This window comes from Scomber japonicus, chromosome 20, assembly GCF_027409825.1.
Source record: "Scomber japonicus isolate fScoJap1 chromosome 20, fScoJap1.pri, whole genome shotgun sequence".
NCBI lineage: Eukaryota > Metazoa > Chordata > Actinopteri > Scombriformes > Scombridae > Scomber > Scomber japonicus.
In genome coordinates this window covers 23864961-23892106 of record NC_070597.1, presented here as the reverse complement: position 1 = coordinate 23892106, position 27146 = coordinate 23864961, and the positions used below count along the sequence as shown (strand labels likewise).

Sequence of the window (27146 nt, the reverse complement as noted above, 5' to 3'; positions counted from 1 at the left end):
ACCTATGTGGGGGGTTCTGTGGTCATGAACTGATTATCATTGTTATCTTTCCGCACAAACCCCTCCCCCCAGCCCAAAAAATGTGAATCCCCTCAAGAGCCATGATATATTGGCATACAGTAATATATCGTTTTTAGCAGTAACGCAGTAATATAACGTGTTACATGTAAGTACATTCAAGTAAATGATGTGTTCATGTTTTTTAAGAATTCAAAGACATCACGTGCCGTTCCACCAATAGAAAAAAAAATCTCAACCTCAAAACTAATTTCCCGTTTCTGTAATTCGATGGCTGAGATGGCTGCAGAGTCATACTCTACATTTTCAAGATGGACATATACCACTTACTTTCAGTTTATCCAAGATGAGGACAATAACATAGTATTCAAGTGTAATTCATGTGGAGGGAAGCAGTGGGAATTCTCTAGATCAAGAATGAATTGTTTTTGCTTTACATGACAGAAAAAGCCAGATGGAAAGATGGGCTCTAACACCGTCATTAGGCTATACATATCTTATACATATCGCCCCCCACTGGATATACAGTGAACTACATGAAACTTGAGCTGCTATGGAACCCTCTTCCATGTTAGAATGCCCAGTTGTACTTCTATGGTTATTTTGGTGACAGTAAAACAAAAGCAGTGTAATAAGTAACATAATGTGTTATGGTATAGAGAAAGTCATATTGTAAAGTAACTTATTACTTTCAAATATATTGCATTTTAAAATAACAGGCTGATTTAGCCCCACCTACTGCTCCTACTGCTAATTGCAAGAATCCACAGCGACCGGACAAAAAGACCCAATCAGAGCCAAGATTGTGTCTGATGGAGTGTCTGACAGCTGCCAATCACTGCTCGCGCACACAGGCCCCTCCCCCTTCCTCCTCAGCTCGGTCAAGCTCATATTTCCGAATTTCTAGGTAAGATATAGCCATGTGAACGTCACTGTAAAGCGTTTTATATCTCGCTGTGTGGAGTGTAGTTCATGCATTACCGATCACGTGCACATCCATGGTTGCGTGCCGTCGCGTGCACGTCAGCCTCCTCTGGGGGAGGGACTTTGGAGGCAGGGCAGGAGTGCAGCGGAGAGGGAGGGGGAGGGATCTGAAAGTTGTACTTCTTCAAATTTGATGCGAAGTCCTCTCTGTTAGAGTTACCAACTGCAGCTTTAACGTCACACTAATATTTCTCCATCATCAGTATCATAGTTATACCTCATTAATGTGACCATGTTTATCTCATGTTTTAATTAATCAGAGTATCACCAGAATATCACAGGGACTGTTCATCAGAGCATCCTACACAGAAACTCTCCAGATGAAGGCAGAAAGAAGTGCAGAATATTAAAAAAGAAAAACACACACCCACCCCAAAAACATTAAAGGAATAATTTATACATTTTGGGAAATGCACTTAATTGCTTTAGTGCCGTGAGTGAGATGAGAAGACCGATAGTGATCTCGTATCTGTGTGGTGAATATGAGGCTTAAGCTAGGAGACGGTTATCTGAGCTCAGCATAAAGACTACAAACAGGGAGAAACACACAGTTAGCCTCTTCAAAGATCTGCATACCAGCACCTCTAAAGCTCTCTAATCAACACATTACATCTTGTTTTTTGGGTTTTGCTTCTTCTTTTTTTTTTTAAAGCACGGTAAAAAAAATTAAGTTTAGATTTTATGGAGAAGATATAACATGCTAATTATAGAGCTTTAGAGCTGATGGGAGACACAATTTGTTACCTTTGGAGTTGAGTCCAATCAATACTGATATCTGATTTTAAAAAATCTGATAAACACATATTAGTCAATATTAACTTTCTTTACACAACTCATAACATGAAGAAATATTTTTGATAAAGTTTGCTTAAAAATCTTTCTTCTCACTTTTGGGTTTTTTTTTTGGATACTTGCATCATGATACTTTTATTCTACATTAGAGTTGATTGTGTTATTTTTTCATCTTTTGTCATCCTGCACTTTTATTGGTAGTTATGTATTTGTTTGTTCTTTTATATGCCACTGAAAAGAGAAGCACTGAAATGTTGTTGTACAGTTGCTGTTCAATGACAATAAACATATACTATCGTTGGTATAGAAAAGCAGCATGCAGAGACTCACAGTGGCTTATAATGACAGTATGAGGCTGCTGCTTAAAGCTCCAAGAAGCTGCAGCACAAGCCAGATGTTTGTTAAAGCTGGAGTACCTACCTGCTCTGCTGTAATATGAAATCTTATATACAGATGTACATGCAGACTATCTGATTCTGTTAATGGTAGATTTTTTTGGCTTTAACCAACCCTGAGCTCTGCCAGGTTCTCGTCTGGACTGCAGAACCACTGGTGTTATAGCCTGAATGCATGTGTCTGATTGAAATGTCTTTCTTAGATATTGTGTGTTTATTTATGGTCTCTCTTTTTTATATATACATATATATATATATATTTATATATATATATATATATATATATATTTATTTATTTATTTATTTTTTATTGTGATGTGGACCCCCATGAACAATGTCCTTAAAAGGTTTTGAATTGAATTGAATATTTCAAGGCCTATTTAATATCATTATACTTCTATATTATTCATGTCAGGACGTAGAACTTACAGTATCAGGTAAAGTTTAGTGATTTCACAGTGAGCCTCACATATTTCTAACATCAACATGTTTATTACACAATTTTCAATTAAGATATTCCTAAAAATCAATTAAAAGTCTGTGTTATCAGTACTGCAGTGAAACTAAAGGTAACAATTAGAGTAATATTTCAGCTCCCGGCAGCTTTTTGATGGCATGAAATGACTTTGACAGTGGAGTGAAATACACAGTGGGCTCTGGTGTCTGTTCATTGACAGGAAGAAAAAAGAAAAATAGAGCATTGTCATTCTGTACGACTTGTGTAACATCAAACTCCACTCTTCTGAAACCAACTGTTTAACTCAAGAAAGTAGTTCTCTGAATCTGTGCTTTCTATTGATTTGCAGTTTCAGCCTTTGTGAATATAGCTGAGAGAAGCAGTCTGCTCATTATCTTTTTATTTCATTACCACTAAAGCTGCTAAATGTTGGAGAACTTTAGCAATGCAACTCCAGCAAACAAGTTTGAGAAAGTTAAAATAAAGTGTAATTAAGGTGAGATTTAAAAATGTCTGAAGAAGTGGAACTTTAGAAAAAGAAGCAGTGTGTGTATGACGCTTCATTCATGCACCACGTACATTTACAAATCAACATCCATGAGCTCCATTGTACATAATTTAAATAATGGTGTGACATGTAAAACAGGACCAGGCCTTTAAAAAAAAAAAAAAAGGATTAAAGAAAAAATGTAGATGGAATAACATCCAAACTCCCTGCAGCTTCTTATTCATATGCATGCAACACTTCACTGAGACGTTAAGTTAGAAAGCCAGCTCTTGTATGGTGCCTCTGAGTCATTCCTTTATCAAAAGCCTCAAATATAAAGAAGGAACATTGTGTCAGATGTTGGGCTTTTGAAGTGGAAATGGATCTGCTCTTTTTTTTTTCTAAACGTATAACATGTTTAACAATGAAGAAAGCAGATAGTACCTGTTTGGACAGCAGCTCTTTGCACAGTGTGTAGAGCGTGATAAACTTCCTGGCGAGGACCCGAGCGCTGATGAAGCCCTCAGCCACCAGCATGATTTCACAGATCAGCTCGAAGTCTGGCACCACCATGGCACATGGTCTGTGGGGAGAAAACAGGAAATAAAGAGTTAAAATAGCATCATAAAGTAAACGTTATGCCAAAACACAAAACTTGCGTAGTGGTACCTGAACAGAGCCTTGAGGTTCTCTGGAAGCTCGGTCCTGCCGGCGTAGCCTGGATTCATTGTGATGAAGATGCCCACGGAGGGACAAAGGTTTACCTCCTCTCCCATGAAGTTAAACCTCTGCTTCTTATCTCGAATGGCATCCTGGATGCTTTTGACCTGCACATACAGTACAGAGAACTGAATGCACTGTCACTGATATTTGAGCTGCTCAAACATCCCATCTGGACCTTTTGTCTTCTTCTTGAAATATTATGTTGTTTAACATTCTCCCTTTCATAATAACAAGTAAACTAAAAAACAGACTAAAATGTATCATGTATTATTTCTTTTTACTAATTCTTTGATAAGACAGTAAATCATAATTTAGCTTTTCTACTTACTCTGGAGCTTTTGACTGCAGTCTTCCATGCACTCATTCACACACAGGTAGTGCTATTGATTGGCCATCTCAGGCCATTATAATCTATTTATTCTAGTATTACTATCTGGTATTATATTTATTGTTGTGTACTGGTTTTTTGGTCAAGGGATGTTTTTTTTAGGAGAAATGTAATTTTGTTTTTTATGTACGGAGGTGCATAAGAAATGACAAATAAAGGGAATCTTGAACCTTGAAATCTCAGCTAACTGAGTTGACTCAGAAGTCATCACATCACCCACGTACGAAACTTTTGCCAGATGACATTGTATATGGAGGAAATACTAAATAATGTCTTTGTTCAAATATAGTCTCTGACATTAATGATTAAGATGATAGATGACATGAATGTCCTCCTCGGCGCTTTCTCCGCTAATCTACTGACTCTTTGACCTCTTCTCAGTCGATGCTTTGAGCGCTTTTTGGTCTGGTGTTGACAGAGAGCTGATGTCTGTTTTAAGAGTCTCATTTCACCAATGCAGCGTTCTCCACAGCTGTCCACAGGGAGGCTTACCACCTCCCCGTCATATACCAGCACCTGCTATCACATCACCAAAGTGGACCATCTCCTTTGAGAAGGTGAGGTGTGGTTGAAAAATAGTAAATGGTCATTGTGTCAAGATTTTTTGTTGAACCTTAGATTTAGACATAGATTTAGTTTGGTTAATGAAGAAAGGGTTTTGGAAAATATGTTTAGACCCTCAAAGAAGTTGTAGAAAATGTGTGCATGTGAAGGTTTTGTGACATTCAATAGGCCTACAAACATTTTTGAGGTCTGACTTCCTGATTACTCACACAAGACAACTATGGTATGATGAAGGACTGTGGTTATAGCAAAGAAAGTATGGTTAGGGTTAGTATGGTGAGGGTTAGACAACAACAGCTCCTCCATATTAAAAGATAAGTGATTCACACGTTCATTTAATCTCATTTGGACCATTGCAATTCTCTGTACTCAGCTCTGAGCTAAAAGACAATTTCCCGTCTCCAATGAATTCAATATGCTGCTGCTCGGCTCTTGACTAATTCTATAAAAAGGGACCATGTTTTACCAACACTCACAGCTTTCCCCCTTGGTTGCTTGTGAGCTTTAGAATTGATTTTAAGATTTTATTGATACCCTTCAAGGCCATACAGGGTCAGGCTTTAAGCTACATTTTAGATTTGCTGGTTCCCTATGAGCCTCAATCCTGCCTGATCCTCAGACAAAAGTCTTATAGTTGTTCCTGCTACCGGTCTTCTAACCAGGCCTTTTTCTATCTGGGCCCCTCAGTTGTGGAACTTACTCAGGTAAGCAGAACCAGTTTCATCTTTTAAATGACTTCTGACTACTTTGTTAAGGTTAGGGCACCTTCATTGTCATGGTTACCATAATAATCACTTGGTTAAGGTTAGGAGACAGTTGTGGTTTGGATATGGTTTTCTAAAAAAGTTGCTTTGTAATTGGAAACTGGAAACAAACATCAAACCTATGTGTGAAAGAGTTTTGTTGACCCATCACTATGACCTCCTCCTTTCATGGACAGTGTCGCTCTATTATAATGCCACCTGATTTCTGTTTCCACCTTGCTACATTCCTACTTCCTGTATTGGCACTGAACGTTTCCAACAATCGCCATCACTCATTAGCATATCATTAATATCTCTAAGCACATACCGGAGTCAATTTGTAACAGCTTGTCAAATTGTTATGCAGCATGCACCTTTTTTTTCCAGGGACACAATTTCATCAATAATATGAGAATGCTATCAGCCAAGGTTTACTGGATGAATGAACTGCAGAGGCACCGCTTGTCTACATTATGATTGAATGAGATATCAGAAATGAACTTTTTGGTGGTGTGTCTTGGCTCTAAGAGTTTGGAATCCCAGCTTGCGAGAGGGCTTTATGAATTTAACATGCGTGTGGTAAAGCCCGTGTAGCGAGTCGACAGCTGGAAAGAGGAGGAACATCTCTTCATGGATGAGTACTCAGCTACAGATCGCTCAGTCATACTAACACAACGTGGAGGAAGGGGTGGTGGGTTGGGGTGCAGAAACAAACAGTGCAGCTGCAGCACCAAAAGAAGATGAAGAAAACTTTTCATGAGAACATCAGTGGAGCTTGTTTTTTTTATATGAAATGACAGCGGCACTCTTTTTCTATCCAACAGGGATGCGAAGAGAAGTAAAACACCAGAAGCACATTTTTTAAGAAGTTCAGACATCGTCCTGAAAGGTGTGATCCAGAGGGTCTGGCTCCGTTTTTAGCTGCAGAACTAGCAGAGCGTGGATTCAATATATTCACAGCTCGGTCCTGCGTTGGCTGCAACGGAGGCAGAACTTAAACAATTTATCTCCATGTTGTTACGTCTGGCGGCCTTCTGTTTGCCTCTGCTTTATTTAATGTAGAGCCGCTCCCGCCACCTGTGTTCGCAGACCCCACTGGCAGCCGTGTATGTCGCCCGTGCCCCCCCGCTTTAGAAGAGGATGGATTGGGTGTGTGTACACGCCGTTGCTTGCTATGGTGCTGAGAGATGGCCCGGCATTGGCTCTACTGAAGCAGGCTGAGCGGCTTGCCAGCTGTCACAGCGGGACTTTGACGCTCCTCTGTTCTCAAGGTCTAACTTCTCCGCGAATAAGCCGCCGTGATTTATTATTCATTACGCCACGCAACACCTATTCATTCTTCTGGCACTTTAAAATTCTCTAAGTACTGTAAGGGCTTTCACAGCTTTACGGAGGAGGCTGCTTGACTTTCATTGCTGCTAAAGAGAGAAGGAAGGGCAGAGAAGTGATTGTTATATCTAGCGATGAATAATGATCCATTGCCTCCGCCTGGGAAGCCTTTGAGGAGCTCTATCGCCATTATCATCATGATCATAATCAGCGTTCTTATCAACTGTATATATTTTTCTGCATTGCATGTGCATGGAAATGGAGTCCCGAGGAGGTAAAGTGTGCAGGATTTGAATACACAAGAGGGAGAAGAAACATAGAGAGAAAGAGAGAGAGAGAGAGAGAGAGAGAGCGAGAGAGAGAGAGAGAGAGAGAGAGGTTCTGTTTGATCCGAGGTAACAGAATGCAAGATGGCAGGAAAAGCTAGCATCAGCTGAAACGCACTGAATACGCCTGATTTCTCTGTAAGAATCCCCCGTAATCAAAGGGCCAGCTAGGTCGCCCAGAGTATACACTGTTCAGTGTGCGGAGAATATGAAGTCTGTTGGGTTTTTTTAAACTTTGTGTCACTATGAATGTAGCGGAGGAGCAGGAGGAGAATGAAGGTGAAGACGCTGTCAGAATGATCAGTTCATCCAGAGCTTGAAGATGAAAAAAGGTCATACTCATCTCATATCTCAGGTCATGACGAATGATTTACCATACTATGATGACATAATGTGTTAGCAAACAGTTGCCTAACTACACAACCAGAGCAACAGTAGCATTTATTCAGAGTTGTGTTTCTAGCCACTTCAGGAGTGGACATCCAATATTAACTCTATTTTTAGCTCTGTTCTACTCCTCACCAGCTCCTGAGATAGAATTCTTACCATTAAGGCTTCATTGCTAAATGTAAGTTGCTAGCTTCTATCTGGGCAATTAGCATATACTGTATATCAGCGGTATCAAACTCAATAGCATCCCGGGCTCTATCAGTATTATGGTTACCCTCAAAAGGTTAGTTGTAATCATGCTGGTGTTTTGCAGTCCCATTCTTCATTACAGCCACTGTTTGATTATAATTCAAGCACAATGGTCTTGTACTTCCCTCGGGCCAAATGAACACGTATTTCTCAGTCCAGTCATTCTTAAATGCAGGTTTTTCACTGTCCACCTCTTTTTCCACTTTCTTTTTCCTTTCTGTATCGGCTAGTTTTCAACAGGACATTTTATTCACTCAACCTCAACAAGCTTGTTATCTGTGGCGACTAGCAGCAGCCCAATGACGACAGCTGAGGTGATGTGATAGCGATGTGTCTCTCAAAACTGGTCCAGGGTCAGGTTGAGGTGAAATTTTGTTCCCCGGTCCGGATTAAAATGTTATTTGTCCAGATCCAGATTAGAGTCTATCTATTACCTACCAAAGTATGTATGATATAAACAATCAAATTCAGTTAAGAGCTGCTTATTGCTTAACACCTGATGACCTATACCCACACATTTATACACATACATACCCACACATGTTACACAAATGACATCTTTTGTAAGCTCTGGCAGGACGCATAAAATGTGGTGCTTGGATCTGACTCGGCCTGCACACCTTGAGAGGGTTTTTCAGATTTATCAGAGCTTTTTCTAAAAACTGCTGATGAAAGATACTAAAATGCAGTTTGTGCGTTCTTTAATACGAGCGACAACTTTCACATTGTCATTTGATCTGTTGGTACTGTAATCTAAAATCATTGATTAAAACAGCTTTAAAAAGGTCACCCACCATAATAAAAAAAAACATTCTCACTTACCTCAAGCTGATATCTATTTTAATCATTTTTGGTTTGGAAACACCTCTCAGACTCCAGTACAATACCCACATATCTTACTGTCAACACTTTTAATAGGGACTATTTCTTTGGCACAAAGTAGTCCCAATACAATATTCTCTGCTCCTTTCTGTTTAAAGATGTAAATGTTTAATGAAACTGCCACTGTTGCCAGATTTGTTGCTTTTCTCATTTGGGCTCCTTTTGATTGATTGACTGGGCAGGTAGAAATGATTTTGGGCAGCTTTGTTCTCAAGGGTGGGTCATCTGTATTGTTTCAACTTTTACTCATTTCAGAATTATATTTTTTCATTCATTCTTGGGGGGAAATATATTTGAGAGAGATGACATTTGGGCCCGCTCATTTATTTGGTGGCTGTCATTGACCTAACATTTATTTATTGCAAAAAAATGAAAAAAGAGTGACTCTATTTGCACTGTTTTATTATGTTTGTTATAAATATGTTGCTTTGATATTTTGTGGTCAAAACATATTCATAAGGCTGTGGAGGGCTTTGATTTTTATTAAATATAATAAAATATATGATTCATTTTTCATTCATCAAGGTCCAAATATGAAAGAAAACAACTCAAAATCACAAATACTTGCTGTAATTTATCCAAATTCCAAATACTCATTTATAATTTGTAGTTATTTATGAATCACGGTTGTAAATTGGTACTGAGCAAATACCAATTTAACCAAATTATCATGTCACATCCTTTCAGAGTTGCTGTTATTAGTGCTGAAAGATGTGAGCGTCGTGACCGGCGCCGAGGGAGGCGGTTTTCCATCCTCAACCCTCAAATCAGATCAGAGAACGCTCCAATTATAAAGAAGCTCTGGGGTGCAAAGGTGGCAGCCTCAGAGGATTACTCTTATAGCCGAAGCAATTTATGCTCGCTATCGGTGATGAAGAGGCTATTTACCTCTGCAGAGCTGTTTTCCAGGTCTTATTTTCACCCTCGACTTGATTTTAATAGAGCGCTTGGTAAATAAGATGAAAACTTGCATGTTTAGCTCCACTTGCCTGGGCTGCGAACATAACTGCGCTCGCAATACAGTTTTGACCTGGCTGGGATTTTGGCAGCTGACTGAGGTTGGGGAGGAGCTGGACTTGTTCTTGTTCTTACCTGGACAGCCACCACAGACAGCACCTCCACCGAGATCCTGTTAAATTCATCGAAACAGCCCCACGCCCCCGTCTGAGCCAGGCCTTTGTAGATGTTCCCGCAGGACTGGTGGACAGAGACAAGAGAGACAGGTTTTTTAGACGGAACACAGTGGGACAGGAAGTCAAGTCAAGTCATGCTGGCAGGTGGAGACTGGGCCTGACTGACTGATAAGACGTGCAGCGGTGGAGAAGGCGGCAAGGCAGACGGAGAGGGATGTGTGCCAATTAGACGCGAGATATATGAAGGAGCATTGAGCGTGGTTGTCCCAGCGCAGCGCCGCAGCAGGCTGAGAGTAGGCGAGTAATAACAGGAGGATATAAACAAGGGCTCGCACTAATAATATGAGGTGTTGATGGCGAAAACAGAGAGGCTTAAATGTCTACCGCCCACATTTTTACTTTACCCGACATCACATTCCGAGTAGGTGAACGGCCCTCCAGAGAGCAGCTGGACCAGGATGAAGGAGGCAGCTGACTTTTCTCTCCAATTACAGGGCTGAGGAAACCTTCTCTGACGCAAACCCGGGCTGACTGGTGGATTGATTCAACTTGTGTGTGTGTGCATAACTGAATATGAGTAACAGTGTGGGGCTCTGAAGCTAGATTCTTAGTGCCTGTGTTCCTCCCGGAGTATATTAGCACTTGTCTCTGACACCTTGCAGTGGTGTGTATAGCCGGGGGGGGCTATATGCCTGTATACTGTAATGATGCCCCTTGTCTGGGGAAGCGGGAGCAAAGCTGGATCACAAGATTATGTTTATGTCTCCCTTGACCACTCAATATGCAGAAAGAGAGTGAGTAATAGTATACAGGAGTGCATAATAACACGAGGTGGGAGCGGGGAGGAGAGAGGGCATTTTGACAAGGTTTAGGAAAGAAATAACAATTAGGTTTGAACTAATCAGCTCTTCTTACAAAAGGAGGGGGGAGGGGTGAAAAATGAAAGATGAAAAGAGGGAAGATGAAAAGAGAGGGGCGTAAAGTGGGATGACAACTTTAATGACAAATGCGTGCTGTATCGCTGACAAAGGCAAAGATGAAAAGAAGCATGCAGAATACGTGCTGCTATGGAAGCTAGCTCAGCTATGTGGCTCACCTTGTAGTCCATTTGCTCGGAGCAGTTAAATACGTAGACCATAATGCCGAGGGCTCGACCCAAATCTTTGGTAGTCTCCGTCTTCCCCGTGCCCGCGGGCCCTGCTGGAGCTCCGCTCATGGTCAGGTGGAGGGACTGGGTCAGGGTGATGTAGCATCTAGATGTAGCAGAGATACACACATCAATGCTGAGGGCTGGAGTCTGACAGCAAGATACAACTGCTCTTTCATTTATAAAGACCAGAGCAATTCTGTCTGTTCTCAGCAAGGAGCTTGACTGTTAGCTCTACATGTTAGCTCTGAGTCTACAGTGTGAATATTTGCAGACATTTTCATACTATCATAATTAACCTACTCAAAAAGCGAAGTAAAATGTAACTCTTCTTTAAAAAAGTAGACAAGCTTCACACTTCTGACATATTGTCTCTGTATGGCATTGCTATGACTAACGTGTTAGCTAACGTTAGCTTATTTACACATGTTCAAGTTCAAGTTAAAGAAATCTTTATTGTCCCCGAGGGGTAATACGTGGTGCAGCCAGCAGCAATACAATAGAAATAACAATAACATGTAGCAGACACATAGCAATGCTGGCATTCATTTGGAGCCACCTAGTGAATTTAAGTCCAATATTCACTCTCTTTTAGTTTAGTTTAGCTAGCTTTGGTATCTATACCGACTCTTGTTGATTTTCTTTAGCTGCTAAATGCTCTACCATGTTCACTAGCTAATTGTACCTGTGTCTGTTTGCTGGAAACAAGGTTGATAAGATCAGTGAGAGTGAAACTAAACAGTTTAAGTTATTCTTTTCATATTGTTGTCTTTATCGGACGGTCGATATTGAAGGTGCATAACCAAAACAATGAAAAGATGCTAAAATGCTCAGTAGAGCTGAAAGGAAGTGTGGAGTCAGGTTTGACATTAGCCCTCCTGCTGTCTTCCTGTCAACTGTGCAACATTTGTCCTCTTGGAGTTTATGGTCAATAGTACTCATTGAAATTTAATTATACCTCATTTTTGAGTTAACGGCTGTTGTCTCAGGTCAAAATTGACTCGCAGACAACAGCAGGGATATACAGTAATCTGACTTTTTGCTGATCTAAAAATAACTGATACACATTCTGATTAGTGCAGCTTCAAAATGTAATATTTGAGTTAATTTATAAATCATTTGAAGTAATATTCTTTCATATTAGTTTAGACTTTATGTTTGGCACAAGTTACCATGGTTACGTGGAGGTTCTCAGGAAGTAACAAGATAATGACAGCTCATTGTGTCCGAACAGAAACATACCACTGTTTCAAAAGCATGATGAGTGGTAGTACATGTGGGTATGTAGTGCATAGTATGTGATTTTGGGAGCAGCGTGTGTTTCCCCGTCTTTGAACAAATGCATGCTGGGAATATGGGAATTAAGACTTGCTGTAGCTTGAACATACACATCTTGAGTGTCAGTATGTGGTGGTGAGTTCACAGACTGTACATACACACGGAAACAAAGACTAAACCAGACATTGATAATGCTACAACCACACTACAGTCCAGCTGTGTAGCAACTGTGCTAATAAATGAACAAAGCAGAGGGACAAAATCTGTTAACAAAAACTACAATATGCAGGCAAATGAATCAGACACGCTGGCTTCCAATGGCAAAACAGAGTGCAGAACAGCATTCAGCAGGTGGAGCATTGAGTGCTGAGGGTTTTGGCCAACTAAACATCCAAAAACAATGCTGCAATTCCTCAAATGACTGAAACAGCACGCTGAAATGGCTGCAGGCACAGGATTATCATTCCCATTGCCAGTGCACGCAGACACAGATCCTATGTTTTCTTACCAAAATATTCTAAATGATTGGCATTGGAGGGGTTTTTTATCTTCAAAGACATAATCGAATGAATGTGAATATGAAAAAAATATAGAATAAACTTTTCTGATTAGTTACCTGCAGTTTTGTGTTTGGATCTGACTAAACTTACAGAAAAAAGAAATTTGCACAAGCCATTAACAATACAGATGACAAATCCTGAGTTACACAGTCTTATAACCAGCACTGTAAATGTCTTGGTGTCAGCTCTTATTATATGATAATATAATCTGCTCCCGTGCTTTGATTATCACACGGGCTGATTAGTGACACCAGTGATTGCTTTTCCCCGCTGAACCTGTCAGGACTAACAAACAAGTCTGCCCATCTCGTATCAATAAAAAAACGGCGGCATCGAGGACGTGAACTGATGGAGACAATCAGGACTTTATTGATCAGGGCAATAAACAAAATGGTTTGCCTTGAATATCAATGCAGCAATGATTTTAATGAGCTGCTGGTTATTAGATGATGTATGGAAGAGGGGGGGATATTGGATAGCGTAACGATAGACAGAAGCTGAGAAGAAGACAAATGATCCCATCTGTATACAGTGTATCATCCCGGATACCGGTGCCAACAGGCTTTATGGCTCTCCTCTGAAATATGGCCAAAAATCTCACATTCTGTCATCTAGGAGGCTGGATGAGGATGTCCTGCACGGAATAACTAAAGCCAGATAGAAGACAAGAGAGTGTGAAGTTGAACCGGGCAGCTGTGACAAGGTGACTTGTTTTATTAGAGCGTTTTTTAAAGAAATGGCTATATATCAGTCTGTCTGTCTGACTCATTCTCCCTCCATCTCTCTCTCCGTCTCTCTCTCTCTCTCTCTGTGTCAGACTCTCTATGTGTGTGCTAGCTGTGTAAAATATTCCTGACATTTTGCATAATGGTGCAGCTTTGGAGATCCTGCAGTAAATATTGAGTGAATGCTAACATTGTGCCGATAACATTCCTGCTGTTATTGATCAGCAGAAGTGATTCCTTTAGCCTAATTAAACTGCTGCAGGAGGTGAACACACTATACAGGCTATACAGGCCTGTAATAAACAAGCACATAAACCCCAAGTCTATATCTATTAGAATGTATGGCTTCATATTTCCTATTACACCACTGTCGTGTAGTGTAGGCGATACTCAAACTATTGGATGATTCAGGAAGGCCTTTTAACTGGAGACATTTGGACATGTCACATTGGGGAAAAGTGGTTTAAATAATAAAATGAATGATGGCTGAATTTCAAGCATCCTGGTATTGAACATGTTGGCTATGTTCATGTTAGTGCTCCGTGTTCCAGTGTTCCATTCAAGTTGGGAAACCCTATAACAAGTCTGTTTACCTAAATTACAAAAAAAAAGAGAAAAAAATATCAACTCCATTTACTGACTTTTTTCCTACCTTTCAACAACCTTTCATGGTCTTCGAAAGGAAATAGCGCCAATTTTCACCTGACAACACGTTTGACAATCCAATCTAATTTAATTTAATTTAAGGTTCACTTTCTGGACTTTTCAACCAAAGCTCATGGTCTTCATCAGCAGATGGAGGTTTACGTCTTAATGGAGATACCTCCCCAACATATTCCACCAATTGTTATCACATGACTGAAGTTTTCAACTGAGTGCTGTGGAGCCATGTAGATAGTTCTGGTTATATTTGTCCAGGTTTATAGTTATCTGTACTGTACATTATGGAGATATGGAGCTCAAAGTGTTAAAAACTAACTACATTTAATAGGCTCATTTTATTTACCAATTCATTAGTTTTCCTATTATATGTGAATTAGCACATATTTAATAATGTATTCCCTATTTCCTATCACATTTCAAACTTCCCTAATGCTTACATGACAATGAGATGGGGGCACGTGCATGTACAGGACAGACATTGGTCCAGGGTGTAAGTGCGTGTGCATGTCTTTATATCTTTGAGAGAACAAATTTAAGTTGACAACCAGCATTGTGAGGACATTTTTGTATTGTGAGGACATGTTGGTCTGTCCTTAACACTTCAAAAAGGCAATTCAAGGATTAAGACTTGATTTGAAGGTTAAGAATAGGATAGGGTTTGGATTCACTTTAGGGTAAGGGTTGGGTTGAGTCATTCAGTCGTGATGGTTAGGATAAGGAGCTACATAATGCACTGTGTAAATGAGTGTCCTCACAAGTACATAAAAACAAACATGTTAGAAAAAATAGAGGAGTGATGATCTTCTATGGTAATTAGCTTTACAGTCAGACACCATACTCTGGATACTACAGAGAAAGGACAACTTTTATACTTAATACACTTAATACCCTCAGTCAGTTTCCAGGGCCAAACATGTATATCCTCTTTAATTTATTCTTTTTTAAATCTTATTTATATGCGTCTTTTCATGCTGCCTTCTGTTCTATTATACTTTGTCTAAATGCCTTTTCATGTCCTCTGTAAAGCACTTGAACTGCCTTGCTGTTGAAAGGTGCTAAACGGATAAACTTGCCTTGCCTAGAAGTCAATGAGATTTGTTTTGTGTGTGTGTTATTAGGATAAACCCACCCTTTAATAATCCCATAGGAAACGATCCACCGTGTATGGTATCAAGCTAAAAACAAGTTACTGTGACGATGTGATGTGATATGATATCAGGTTCATTTGACAGCAGCTATGTAATCTTCTTTTACCGGCTCCATTGCAATGAAAGTAGTGTAACATTATCATGAGGTAAATATGCTGTTAGCTGTTTCTCAAGTTGTGATTAAAGGATTTGACACCCAGTCCCCCTGATCCCTGGTCCCATTGTTGAAATGAAAGCCAGTGGCAAACCGTGTGACTTGCAGTGAGCCGCAGCGAGGGCATGCACCATATGGTGAAGTCTTGCTACGCGGCCGCTGATCTGGCCATCAAAGCCCATTGTTTCTGCTTTGTTCCGGGCTTCAAAGGGAATACTGGTCAGTCTGGAATAACCACACAGTCAAAACGCTGCAGTGTGCCAAAGGGCTCTGGGAGGCAGGTATTCATCTCTGTGTAGTTAAAACTTTATCAGGAATCCTGCAGAAACATGTGCGATGTGAACAAACAAGCCGCTGGCGTCATGCCCTCGCCCAGATGCTCTAAAAGGTTTCTCTTGTGGTGGGTGTACATAATGATTTCAAATGAAGATTCTTGGAATGCGTCAGATGGTTATAATTTGATGAGAGGCTTGCATCTTCTAGACAGTTTTTCAATTACGAGGAACAAGACACAAGATCATCAACACAAATGGATTTTTGGGAAATGTTCTTATAATGGATTTTGGAAGTGCTTCATGCAAACTGTCATATCTGATCAACCTGGGAAGGACGGTGTTAGATATTCTTGTTAGATACTCTTCACCAGTGAAAGGGTCAGCAGTTTTTGGCCAATTAACCGTTTCACTAAACCCCTTCCTGAAACCCCTCCCTTTTTCAGCTGTTACATAAACAAAAGTGTCAGAAATGGATTAAATACTGTGTTTCTTTGCCATATCAAAATTATTAGCATGTCCTGCTAATTGTAGTTTTCACCATTTAGTTCAGGTTTTCTGGTTATATTCAAAAATCCTTTCTCATGTATATTATTCCCCCTCTGTGTGGAAGCTGGTCCAGATTTAAGGCTAACATTAGTGGCTCTGTCCAGCTCTTTATTAGATTTGAGGAAGTTTACTGTCCAGCAACCCGAGCCAACCTCATTTGCTGAGATAGCGTCACGCCTGCCAAACACGTCAGTAAGTCCTCATCTTAAAAGCCTCTTCTCTTGTAATGTTGAAAGTGAAACATACACAAACAGTGGGGCAAAAACCTAACCTTGGTCTTTGCTTTTGTCCAGGTATGGAAGCCAAGCAGCTGTCCAAATGGTTATGTAGGGCTGCAATATAACAAAAATGCTGTTTCTTTGATTATAAGTCCTCTATGTGGATTATCAATGGGTGACCTATTACCTACAGCTTCAATATTTAAGCACAATATCAGGTAATAAGCAGTGTTCAGTTTTTAAGTTCCACATATCTGGAACAAACTCCCACAAGACTGCAGGTCTGCTCCAACTCTCTGTTCTTTTTAAAATCACAGCTGCTTTTTATTAAATCAAAAATTTTAGGGTTAATATCTCACACTGCACTGTAACTTTTATTCTCCTGTTTTTATCTCGTATTCTATTTTAGCTCAATTTTATTACCAATTTAACACTTCTAATCGTGTTTAAATGTCTTTTTTATTTTGCCATGTGTTGCTTTTATATCCTGTATTGATGAGTTTTATGTTTTATGTAAAGCACTTTGAATTACCTTGTTGCTGAAATGTGCTAGACAAATAAATTGGCCTTACCTTGCCTTGCAATATTGAACAGTGAACAATACAATTCAGTTCCAACAAACACTAATGTTAGTTTAATTTGCCAACTAGCTGTTGTCAAAATTGACAGTTGCTGGCTACAAATTGGAAACTGTTTCTATTAACCTCTGTCCAAAATGAAGGACTCATTGTTTGAAAAATTACTTAGAATTTTGGGTGGTAAATTTACCCCCATTATCACTGTAACAGGTGTTTGTGCCATGCGAGAATAGAAACCCTGACAAGCTTACCCATCTCTTTCTTTTTTTGATAGTAGGTGGCAGAGCGGCTGACAGGAAAGAGGGAGCGAGAGGGGGGGGCTGACCTGCAGGACAGGTCTCTTATCGGAATCGAACCAGGGATGCTGCCATTATGTGGCATGCATGGTATCAAGGCACTTCTTCCATGTCTTTCTAATGCCCTCCACGTTAATAAAATTGACAAAAAATTCAACATGTGGTGAGAAATATAGGCCTTAGCAACAGTAACTAAGGAGGGCGGGGCTTAGTCAACAGTATTTTAAATGCATTCACTCATGAGTCAGATTAAAAGCAATCATAATGTTTTTCTGCCTCTAAGCCGAAGCAAAGACATGGAGCATGAAACTTCCGTACCTGTCTGTTAGGGGAGTGATGACTAATCGTGGAGTGTTGCCAAGGTATTCGTAGGAGTAGAGAAACTGGGCGTCGCAGATGTTTGCAAAACAGTGCTTGTCCCTCTCATCCCAACGGTGTCTCAGCTGGGAGAGCCACACAAATGCCTGAGAGTTCTCCACCTCAAAAAAAAAGAAAAGGCAACGTTATAAATAGAATGCCAAGGCTCGAGATGAAGCCCAAAATAATCTTTGCTTTTCCGCTCTCTAATTATGGTAATGACATACCTTGCTTGAATATCTTGAGTGCATTACTCACTGGTAATAGCCTCTTAAAATATACTGCAGCAAGCCTGTATAAGAATTTATACAGTACAGTGTCTTGGCTAGATCTCACCTTCTGTGTGATCATCTTGGCCACCACGTCTCTGGCGTGGACGTCGATGGTGCAGATGGTCATGACCTTTTGCCGATCCCCTGGGGAAAGCTGGCCAACCAGCATGGAGATGAGGGTGTTGAGCTGCGACACCTGTTTCTTGTAATACTCCTTCATGGCGCTGTCGTAGCCCTCCTCCAGACGGGCGAAGGCCATGCCCACATCGGACGTCCACCAGATCTGAGTGCAGGTCAGCGCCACCTGGATAAAGAAGCACAGACAATGAAAGAAGCGAGCATAGGAAGAAGAAAAAGGAGATTTTTCTGTTATGAGCTTACTCAGATCCTCTTTGGTTGTTTACTTGTATCAAATAAATATGAAACAAATGCAGAAACTGAGCCAATAAAGAGATGTGATGTATATAGACATACTGTACATAATATATATATACACATATGCTGCATGCATAAACTAGCTTACACAGCTGTGTTTTCTTATTATTTATGTTAGTTGGGGATTTGGATTGAGATGCAAAGGTAATATTAGTCCGTCATGTTTGTTTTTGCTGATTAGTGTGGACAGTCAGTTTTAATGAACACTTGATATGCTGAAAAGGTTTTATGTAATGCAGGCGTGAATGGACATGTATTTAAAATCATTTCAGCTTGGATGATGTTCTGTTTAATAATAAATATAAAAATCCCAAAGAGGACCTAAAACTTGTCTAATTCTTTTTCTACAGTCAAAGACATGACTTCAGCTCATCCATCTTACTTTTTAGAGTCCAATTTTATTCTGCTCCTCTTTGATTTTCCATCAAAAATTCTTCCTCTTCCTGTACAGCTGTGTTAACAAAAATATGTATTGGTCCATCTGTGTTGTGTTCGATTATAACCAAACTCTGACAATTGTAAGCTGTACAAGCAGTGCAGAGTGTTTGGCAGACCTTTCTTGCCCAGGGTTATATCTCTCAGGGCATTTTTACACCTGCCTTGTTTAGTTTGACTGAATCAGACTCTAGTGCGTTCTACCTCTTAGTCTGGTTCATTTTGGGGAGGTATGGAAGCAGCAATCACACTCGAGCACAGACTAGAACAACCCGACCAAGACCTTGAAGAGGTGGGCTCGATCCGGTTAGAAACAACTTCTGGTATAGTTAGTTTGCAGAGGAAGAGGTTTGTGTTGTAAACATGAATCGAAGGTTGGCCTGGAGCGCTGACAAAATACTCAACAACTGACTGAAAGCAGCACATTGTTTGCATGCCTTTGCCTTGAAGTGAGTTCAAATGTGCCATTTTGTTCACATGTTGTTCCACAACTATACAACGATACCAATTCTGCCGCTCCATTTTTTTAAGCTACCCCAAAAAAACACTCTACTTTCTCCGGCCGACAGATTTCTGACAAATGAACAGAGTGACAGCTCCCACACGGCTTTTGTTGACACATTTTGGTTCATTTGAAATTTTGCCTGTGTGAAACCAACCCAAAGGCAAAATGCAACAAAGAAGCCACTCATCCATTGATTTAGGCCAAAGCAAATGAACTACAGGTGTGAAAATGTCCTTAGGCTATAAGCTGCCCTCTGATAGGGCAAGAATAAGGTCTAGACTCGGGGCTTGAAAAAGTACAGCTATATTTTCTCATATTTTTCTGTTAAAATTAAATCATTTCATTTCATTTATACATTTTGATTGATTCAACTTTGGGTTTTAAGTTGAGTCAGTAGAGTATGTTATATAGTATCTCTGGTTCTGTTGAGTGTGATCATTGTAATGTATTATTTGCCATATTGATGTATGCTCAAATTAAATCAACTTTATTTATACTGCACTTTACACACAGCACAGTTGATCCAGGGGAAGAAGAGAAAAACAAAAGGATAAATAAAGAGAAAGTCAATTCAAGAGAAACAACTGAGCTGGATTAAGTTAGTTGCAGTTAAAAGCTAATGAGTAGAAGTGCTTTTTAAGATGACTCTTGGAAATCTCAGTAGTGGGAGGAAGAGAATTTCATAGTTTTGGGACAGTAATAGAGAAAAGCCAGTCCCCATAACATTTTGTCCTTGATCTCTGGACAGACAGAAGCCTTTGGTCAGACAACCTCAGTTCTGACAGATTTGTTTTTGGTAGCAATCTATGTGATATTAGGTTAGGTGACTAATGGAGCAAAATCCATGAACAGTGAGTGTAGTCAGTTAAATCTATTCATACATCCTGCTGAGCCTTTTTTTTTCACCTGAGCTGGATAGTCAAACAGCCACTGCTCTCTGGGTTTGTCCTCGTAGGCCGACACCGCTTCGGTCATCTCGTGGCGAACCGTGGAGCGCATGGTGTCCAGAACCCGGTTCAGCCAGACCTCCACCTTACACACACACACACAAAAAACACAAAAAACACACAAAAAAACACAAAAACTAAAGTCAGGCCATTGAATCCAAACTGACTAAAACATTGCGATGATTGTCACGTGAGCACCGTCAGGCTCTCTTATCAATGGACCCTAATGAGGTCATTAATAAGCATTAGAGTGAAAGTGGAGTCAGGCAAATACTATGGGATGTAATGGAAAATTAATGGATTTATGAGCTTTGATATGCAGAACCCCAGGGGCAGTGACAGACTCAATTTCATTTGTCTTTTTTTTATTGTGAGTTGTCTATAAATATCTATATTTGATATATATTTTCTTCCATGTCTTTGCGTTGCAGAAAGGGGGCAGGTAAGTGAATTTCTCATCTATTACATTCATCTACAGACAGCCGTAGTGCGACTGTCAGCACGAAGTCTAATGAAGACAAACATAATATATGTCTTTTAGTATTTAGCTCAACCTGCGGCCGTTATGCTGCCACAACTTTAGAGACATGAATAAAAGATTAGTGGTGTATTTTACCTGTCCAGTGCAGTCACAGGACTGATTAAAGGGGACATACTCCTCCTCTTTGCTGTACATGCCCAGACCAGTCTTTGAAGGATTCCCCTCTCCGTCTGCTTCAAATCGCATCTTAGCCATGTTGTCAAACAGCTTAGACAGATGCTTCTGGACCTGAGCAAACACACACACACACACACAAACACACACACATACATACATACACATTTCAGCTCTGGCTCAATTTACAGGCAGCTCACGCTTCTGGCTGCTATTTCTTTGCCACCGTGCAAATAAATAACATTTCATTACTGTTTTTTCCAGAGTTGTTAATAGAAGGGTTTGGACCCATGTTCTGCTGCATGCCTGCTAACTTCCTCTTAGAGAGATTTAGTGGCAACTTGTGCTTAACAGTGATTTATTTCTCCAAGGTTGAAATGCATAAGACAATGTCCTGGTGATGGAAAGGAGAGAAAAGGCTGCTTAACTGTGAGCAACATTGCCCCTAAGTGGACACTTGTGGTACTGCATGAGACAGCAGCAAAGTGTAAATGGTGCAATGGAACACAGATTTCTAAAACTTCTTAAAAAAGCAGCTTGTAAGAAGTGCTGTGAATGTTGCACAAAGACAGAAGCTTCTTTTTTTGTAACTATGAACAGACTGAACAGCATAAAAATTCATTGCCACCCCCTCAGGCAAAAATTAGTGGAGCCACCTGGTGTGGGTTGGTCCCATTAGATAAGATGTCCAACAGATCAGCTGAAGAGATGAAGTAAAATCTCGGGAAGGCCAGACGCTTGGTGTCCAGGTACTCTGCCAGAGCTTTTTCACACAGAGACAGCCTGCAGAGAAGTACACAGAGTCAATGTGTGTGCATCCGTGTGTGAAAAATAGAAAACCTTGTACTAGAGTGCGCCTCCCAACACGACACACAGCAGTAGAAACACAGACTTTTCATCCTCTGAACTCTCACCTGCTCTGAATGTCCTCCAGTTTGCCGAACAGGCCCGGCTTATTGGTGGCCTCCACTACGTTGGGTGTTTGATGCGCGGCGTTTGCCAGCTCTTTGAAATCGGCATCAATCCCCTCGAAGCGCCTGGAGTCCTGTGGAGGATTTCACGAGGGAGCCCGGCCAGGGGATTTAAAGTTCCCACAAGAGAGGGAGGGAGAATTAGAGGTTTAATAGCAAACATCTGGGCTTAAGCACAGCCCCGACATCATGGGAGCAATTAAAAAGTCGTATAATCTCGGCTCCTAAACTAGCAGTATGAGCCAATTAATGGATTCTTAATTAACAGCTATAACAGTCATGCTATCTGGGTTCATATGGCAGCAACCTGCACAGGTTAAGGCCTGCATTCACATGAGCTTGTAAGTGATGTATACCTGAAATATAGAGGTGTAATTAAATTTGTGTGTGTGTGTGTGTGTGTGTGTGTTTGTGTGTGTGTAGGTAATTCTGTGTAACCTCGGGCAGCTGTGAGCGGATGTCCTCTGAGCCAATAAAAATGCTCTCCAGGTGGGTCCACGTCCGCTGCACTTCGAACCAGATGGAGATGACCGAGTCGGCCACAGACAGCTTGCTCTGCCAAGAAGACACCTCGTCCAGGAAGTGGGCGATGTACTTGGACGACATGAGGTTCTGCAGCTGGACCTGATTGTCCTCCAGCGTCTCAATCAGCTCCTCGTCAGAGCGCAGCAGGGGCACCTGGGTGCGGTGGTGGGGCTCGTACTGGAACTGCATGCCTGAGTGAGATCATTAATAGATAGTCGTAAAGTCTGGACGGCAGGATGAAAAACTCTCATGTTGGAAGTGTGTTGGAAACAAAGTGTGTCCTTTCTTGTACCTGTCCATGTGGAGTTGAGCTCAGAGAGGACTTTCTCCATCCCCATCTCTTTTACAGCCTTGTCCACAATGCCTCTCACCTCCTCTTCAAAGCAGTGCAGATTCAGCTGCAGCAGATCAGCCAGAGTGGTCTCCTGCTCACATAAAACCACACAGTTATTTTACTCACAGTTCATATAAGATACTTTTATCACTGGATGATATTAGTAACATATTACCAATTGTTGGTTTCACTTGAACCAGAGCCAGAAACCAGCCATTATAATCAAACTACAGAGGTGCAGTGCCTGAAGCTGCAATATTGACACTTGAGTCACCTGCAGCCAACAGCCAGGGTTCCATCAAAAATGTATTGCAACTTTTAACAGAATTTCTAGAAATTTGCCCAAAGAAAATGTAAATTAATGTCCGCTTCCATCCTCTTCTGTGAGGTGAATATTTGACAGTTGACATAATTTGCGCTAATTCTCCAGTCAGTGACATTAAATCAGTGCCAGCAGGTATGAGGACGTGAGTAGGTGAGAGGAACACGAGTAAAAGAGTAGCAGTCAAGCCTTAAATGGTGGAAAAACACAAGAAAAGTGTGATGGACATAATGAATTGACTTAAGCCAAGAGATTAGGTGATGTAGCAATAGAGGAAATTTCTTTAATTTATACTTTTTTTCGCTGCCAATTATGTATCTTTCCATGTTTGCTCCCCCGTCTTAAAGCATAACCAGGGTGATGAAACTGCTGCTATAATGTTCCTTTCCTACAGGTGGCATAGACTAATGAATGTAAAACTAGTCCACAAATAACCAGACCACTCCCCATTGTGGATCAGTGAGTAAAATCAGCGAGTCTGTCTAAAAAACAGATATCAAAGCGAGCCAATTTAGCCACCAGTGATATATTTTTGTACAAACTAAACAGCTGGTATGTACAACTCTCATCTGATCTTCTTTCTGCAGTACAAACTTGCCCACAGAGGATGCAGACAGAGCTGGGGAAGAAAATAAGAAAATAATTGGAGACACTGCCTTATGCATCTCCTTTTGAAGCTCTCTTAAATTATTGGCACACTATTAGCTCCAAATTGCTGCAAGAGTGCAGCTCATAAATTCAAACTATTATATAAAACATTCACCCAAAGTCACAGCCAGACTTATATCAACACCATATTGTTATTGCTTATCTGGAATAATATATTGGAAACCTGGTCCATGGTGAAGCGGACTCCAGTAGCAGCCATCAGCTGATGCCAATGTCTGGCTCGAATGGCTGGGTTTTGGAGTTCTGCCACGGCCCGCAGGGAGACGAGGAGGTTCTTTACCCTGCTGTCCAAACCTGTGAAGGCCTCCCACGCTCTAACCTACAGGAGACAAAAGCCAGGAATCACTACAAGATTTTTTGGCAGCGATGAAGTTGCAACTCAATATTCTGCTTTATTTATTCCAGGAAAGTTGACTAAGCCTCCAGTAATGCCCTGCTTCAAATTCATGCAGTTATACACATTTAGGGCTTCCTAGCAGGCATCCACAAGGGCATGTAACACCTGGCTGCAGCTGAGAGTAAAATCAGAGGGAAGTCATTGCTCTCCTTTCCCTCAAAAACTATTATTTTGCACAAGAGCAAGGCACTTGACTGCCCTTGGTTCTGACTAATTCTGTAAAGCTTTCTGTTCTCACACAGCACATAATATGCAGTTTACAGTGGTAATGGTGGCACATTTACTAACAAAAATCAACAATAATTTTTTTCATTTCTATCCATCAACAGATGTTGGCAGATTTTATCAGCTGTAGTTAGCCAGCAAATTAAGCTAACAAAAGCTCTATGAGTTGTTTAAATTCTTTGGCCTGGTCTGCCCAAAAAAGTTGCAAAAGGGGTTTCTTCACCGTCACCAAATCTAGCAAGAAAGTCACCAAGTTGGTAACGCTGGTAAAACCACTGGGGGGCAAACACGTCATTGGATAACCGCTGTTCTGGGCCAGGGTTTAGCAAACTAACAGAGTTATTCATGAATCACTTCCTATCCACTTTTTCCCAGTCTCGTACATTTCCCAACCTTATGATTCGTTCCCCATCCTATTAACCTCCCAACCTTATCTTCCCTGACCTCTTTATCTAGACCCCGAATATCTTTGGAGAAGCGTTTGCACTCCAGCTCCATGTCCTCTACATGGATCTCTCTCCAGGGAGTGGTCTTCCATGCCGCCATACTGGATTCCACCACAGCAATCATGTCCCACAGCTCCTTCAGCAGGCCCACCTCACGCCTCGGGGTTAAAGGAGAGGTGAAAAAGTGACTTAAACCACATGAAAATGGCAGCTACTCAGATTCAGACTGCGTCTAAAAAGAGCATCTCTGTTACAATGGCTCATTAGTTTCAAATTTGGCACAGGGTTTGTGGGATTTTCTCCCTCCAGCATGGCGCTTTACCTGCATTGTCGGAGCTGTTTGTACTCGGAGACGGTGACCTCGAACAGGCTGGCAGACTCCAGCAGGGAGGCCATCACTGCCTCCCGATCCTGAATCTGCCGATGGAATGCGTCCAACATCTGGCAGGGGTTCTTGCTGTCAAACCTGGGCAAAAGCATGAGCGCACATGCACATGCAGGAACCCATCAGAACACACACACACCCACACACACACACATTTACACAAGCGCAGTATAAATCAGGCTGTGTTTTCGGTAATGAAGGTCTGCGTTAGTGCCAAGCCTGACTTGGCTGCAACATAACCAGACCAGTCTCAAACAGAGAGAGTCTCCAGCGCTAACTGCACACTGTGACAATTAACAATGACTTCCATGACATTAATGGGAAAATAATCACCAGGTTATTAAGAGACCAATTACACACATAACTAATCTGACAATTAGACATTATGACGAAGCATCTCTACCTATGAATTAATTATCATTATGTTAAGATTCAATTAGCCTTGTCGGATGTGAGAGCCTCAAGATAACACGGAAAAGGTGACATTCTTATCTTTTCAAAGGTACTCTGTGAACTTGGCAACGAGGGAAAAGATTAACAGGAATTCATGTTGCCTTCACTGACTGTATGAAAAATTCAAACCAAGCACAAGCACATATTTTTTTAATCTAAATATGAAGTAAGAAATTGAGCACATTTATAGTTAAAACATATTTCTTAAATGTATTAATTCATTTTAATTATAAAGAAATAGAACATGTATTTATCTCTCTTAATGAAACAGTAAATGAGCTTGTGGCTGAAACACTTTAATGAATACAGTCTCTGCAAAGTTGAAAAATGCTCAAACGTATACATATGTTAAACTTTCACTGACAACATATTTCATTTGTTTTCTCTTCAATATTAACTATTGCAATAGAAATTTAGGTATGACTAACTCTTTATGGTCGTGATTAGGCAACTCAAAGCACTAACAGTAGTTAAGGTTGAGGGACTACAGTGGTTTGGTTAAATGTTGAAGAAGTCAACAGTGTCCCATGAGACCAAAATTATTTACTTATTAAACAAGTTAAACATTTAAGGGGCATAGATGTCTTGATTTTTTGTCCATAATATAAGAATTCATGAGTACACAAGTACACTAGCCTTTAAGTGTATGGAGTTTTTACTGCCAAAACCTAACCACATGCAGGACCCAGGATGTTAATCCCTGTCTCTGTTGTCAAAGTCTTATACTTTATGTGTACTGTATGTATGTACACTATCCACCCCTCCCACCCCCTGCAAAGTTATGTGGAAAAAACATAGCACTTTGTTCACAGGAGTAAATGTAGTCAGACAACATAGTTAAAGCAGAAGTTCCTTCAACCACAAGCCTTACTTGGCAAAACCAATTAGTATAAATACAGTTCAGTTAAAGTTTTTTTTATTTTTTTTATTTTTTAATCAAACTACTGTTTTCCAATGCCAAGAACAAACGTTGAAGCTCAATATGACTTTGTGGGTTTTAATCACAATTTAAAGTTTTAAATCTGTCTGTGAATGATTTGTTAATGTGTATGAACAGTTACTAATAGCTAATATTACAATGCTAATAACACATTGTAAGGATTTGTTAATGAATTAAACTGTTATACTGCCTTGTCAGTCATTCAGTATCTGTGAATAGTGTAATGTTAAACTATATAAAATAATAGACATAACCACCACTGGTATGTGGACCTGTGTTTTGATGGATTTTGAATGTGGACCGTCATGGATTTTTGGAGCCAGAAGTGATGAGAAGGGACCACATTTAGAAAAAATGGTGGAGGTGACACCAACACTAGCTGCTAGCTTGGTTAGCGCGTTGCATTTTGAGTTAGCTGTGCTAAT

The 27146-nt window shown here is 40.5% G+C and overlaps 1 protein-coding gene across 1 annotated transcript in view; it reads right to left on the bottom strand.

Annotated features, from left to right (window-relative positions):
* Positions 1-27146, bottom strand: part of dnah9 (dynein, axonemal, heavy chain 9) — a 157440-nt gene that overhangs the window by 102137 nt on the left and 28157 nt on the right. The window contains exons 23-37 of the mRNA XM_053341129.1: positions 25266-25409; positions 24942-25101; positions 24039-24194; positions 22843-22975; positions 22464-22741; positions 21969-22099; positions 21711-21837; positions 21016-21168; positions 20359-20484; positions 18142-18381; positions 17767-17927; positions 10957-11113; positions 9820-9924; positions 3803-3960; positions 3578-3716 (exon numbers count right to left, since the gene is read on the bottom strand). Coding sequence (XP_053197104.1) covers positions 3578-3716; positions 3803-3960; positions 9820-9924; positions 10957-11113; positions 17767-17927; positions 18142-18381; positions 20359-20484; positions 21016-21168; positions 21711-21837; positions 21969-22099; positions 22464-22741; positions 22843-22975; positions 24039-24194; positions 24942-25101; positions 25266-25409 — 2368 coding nt within the window. The remainder of the gene's footprint in view (positions 1-3577; positions 3717-3802; positions 3961-9819; positions 9925-10956; positions 11114-17766; positions 17928-18141; positions 18382-20358; positions 20485-21015; positions 21169-21710; positions 21838-21968; positions 22100-22463; positions 22742-22842; positions 22976-24038; positions 24195-24941; positions 25102-25265; positions 25410-27146) is intronic.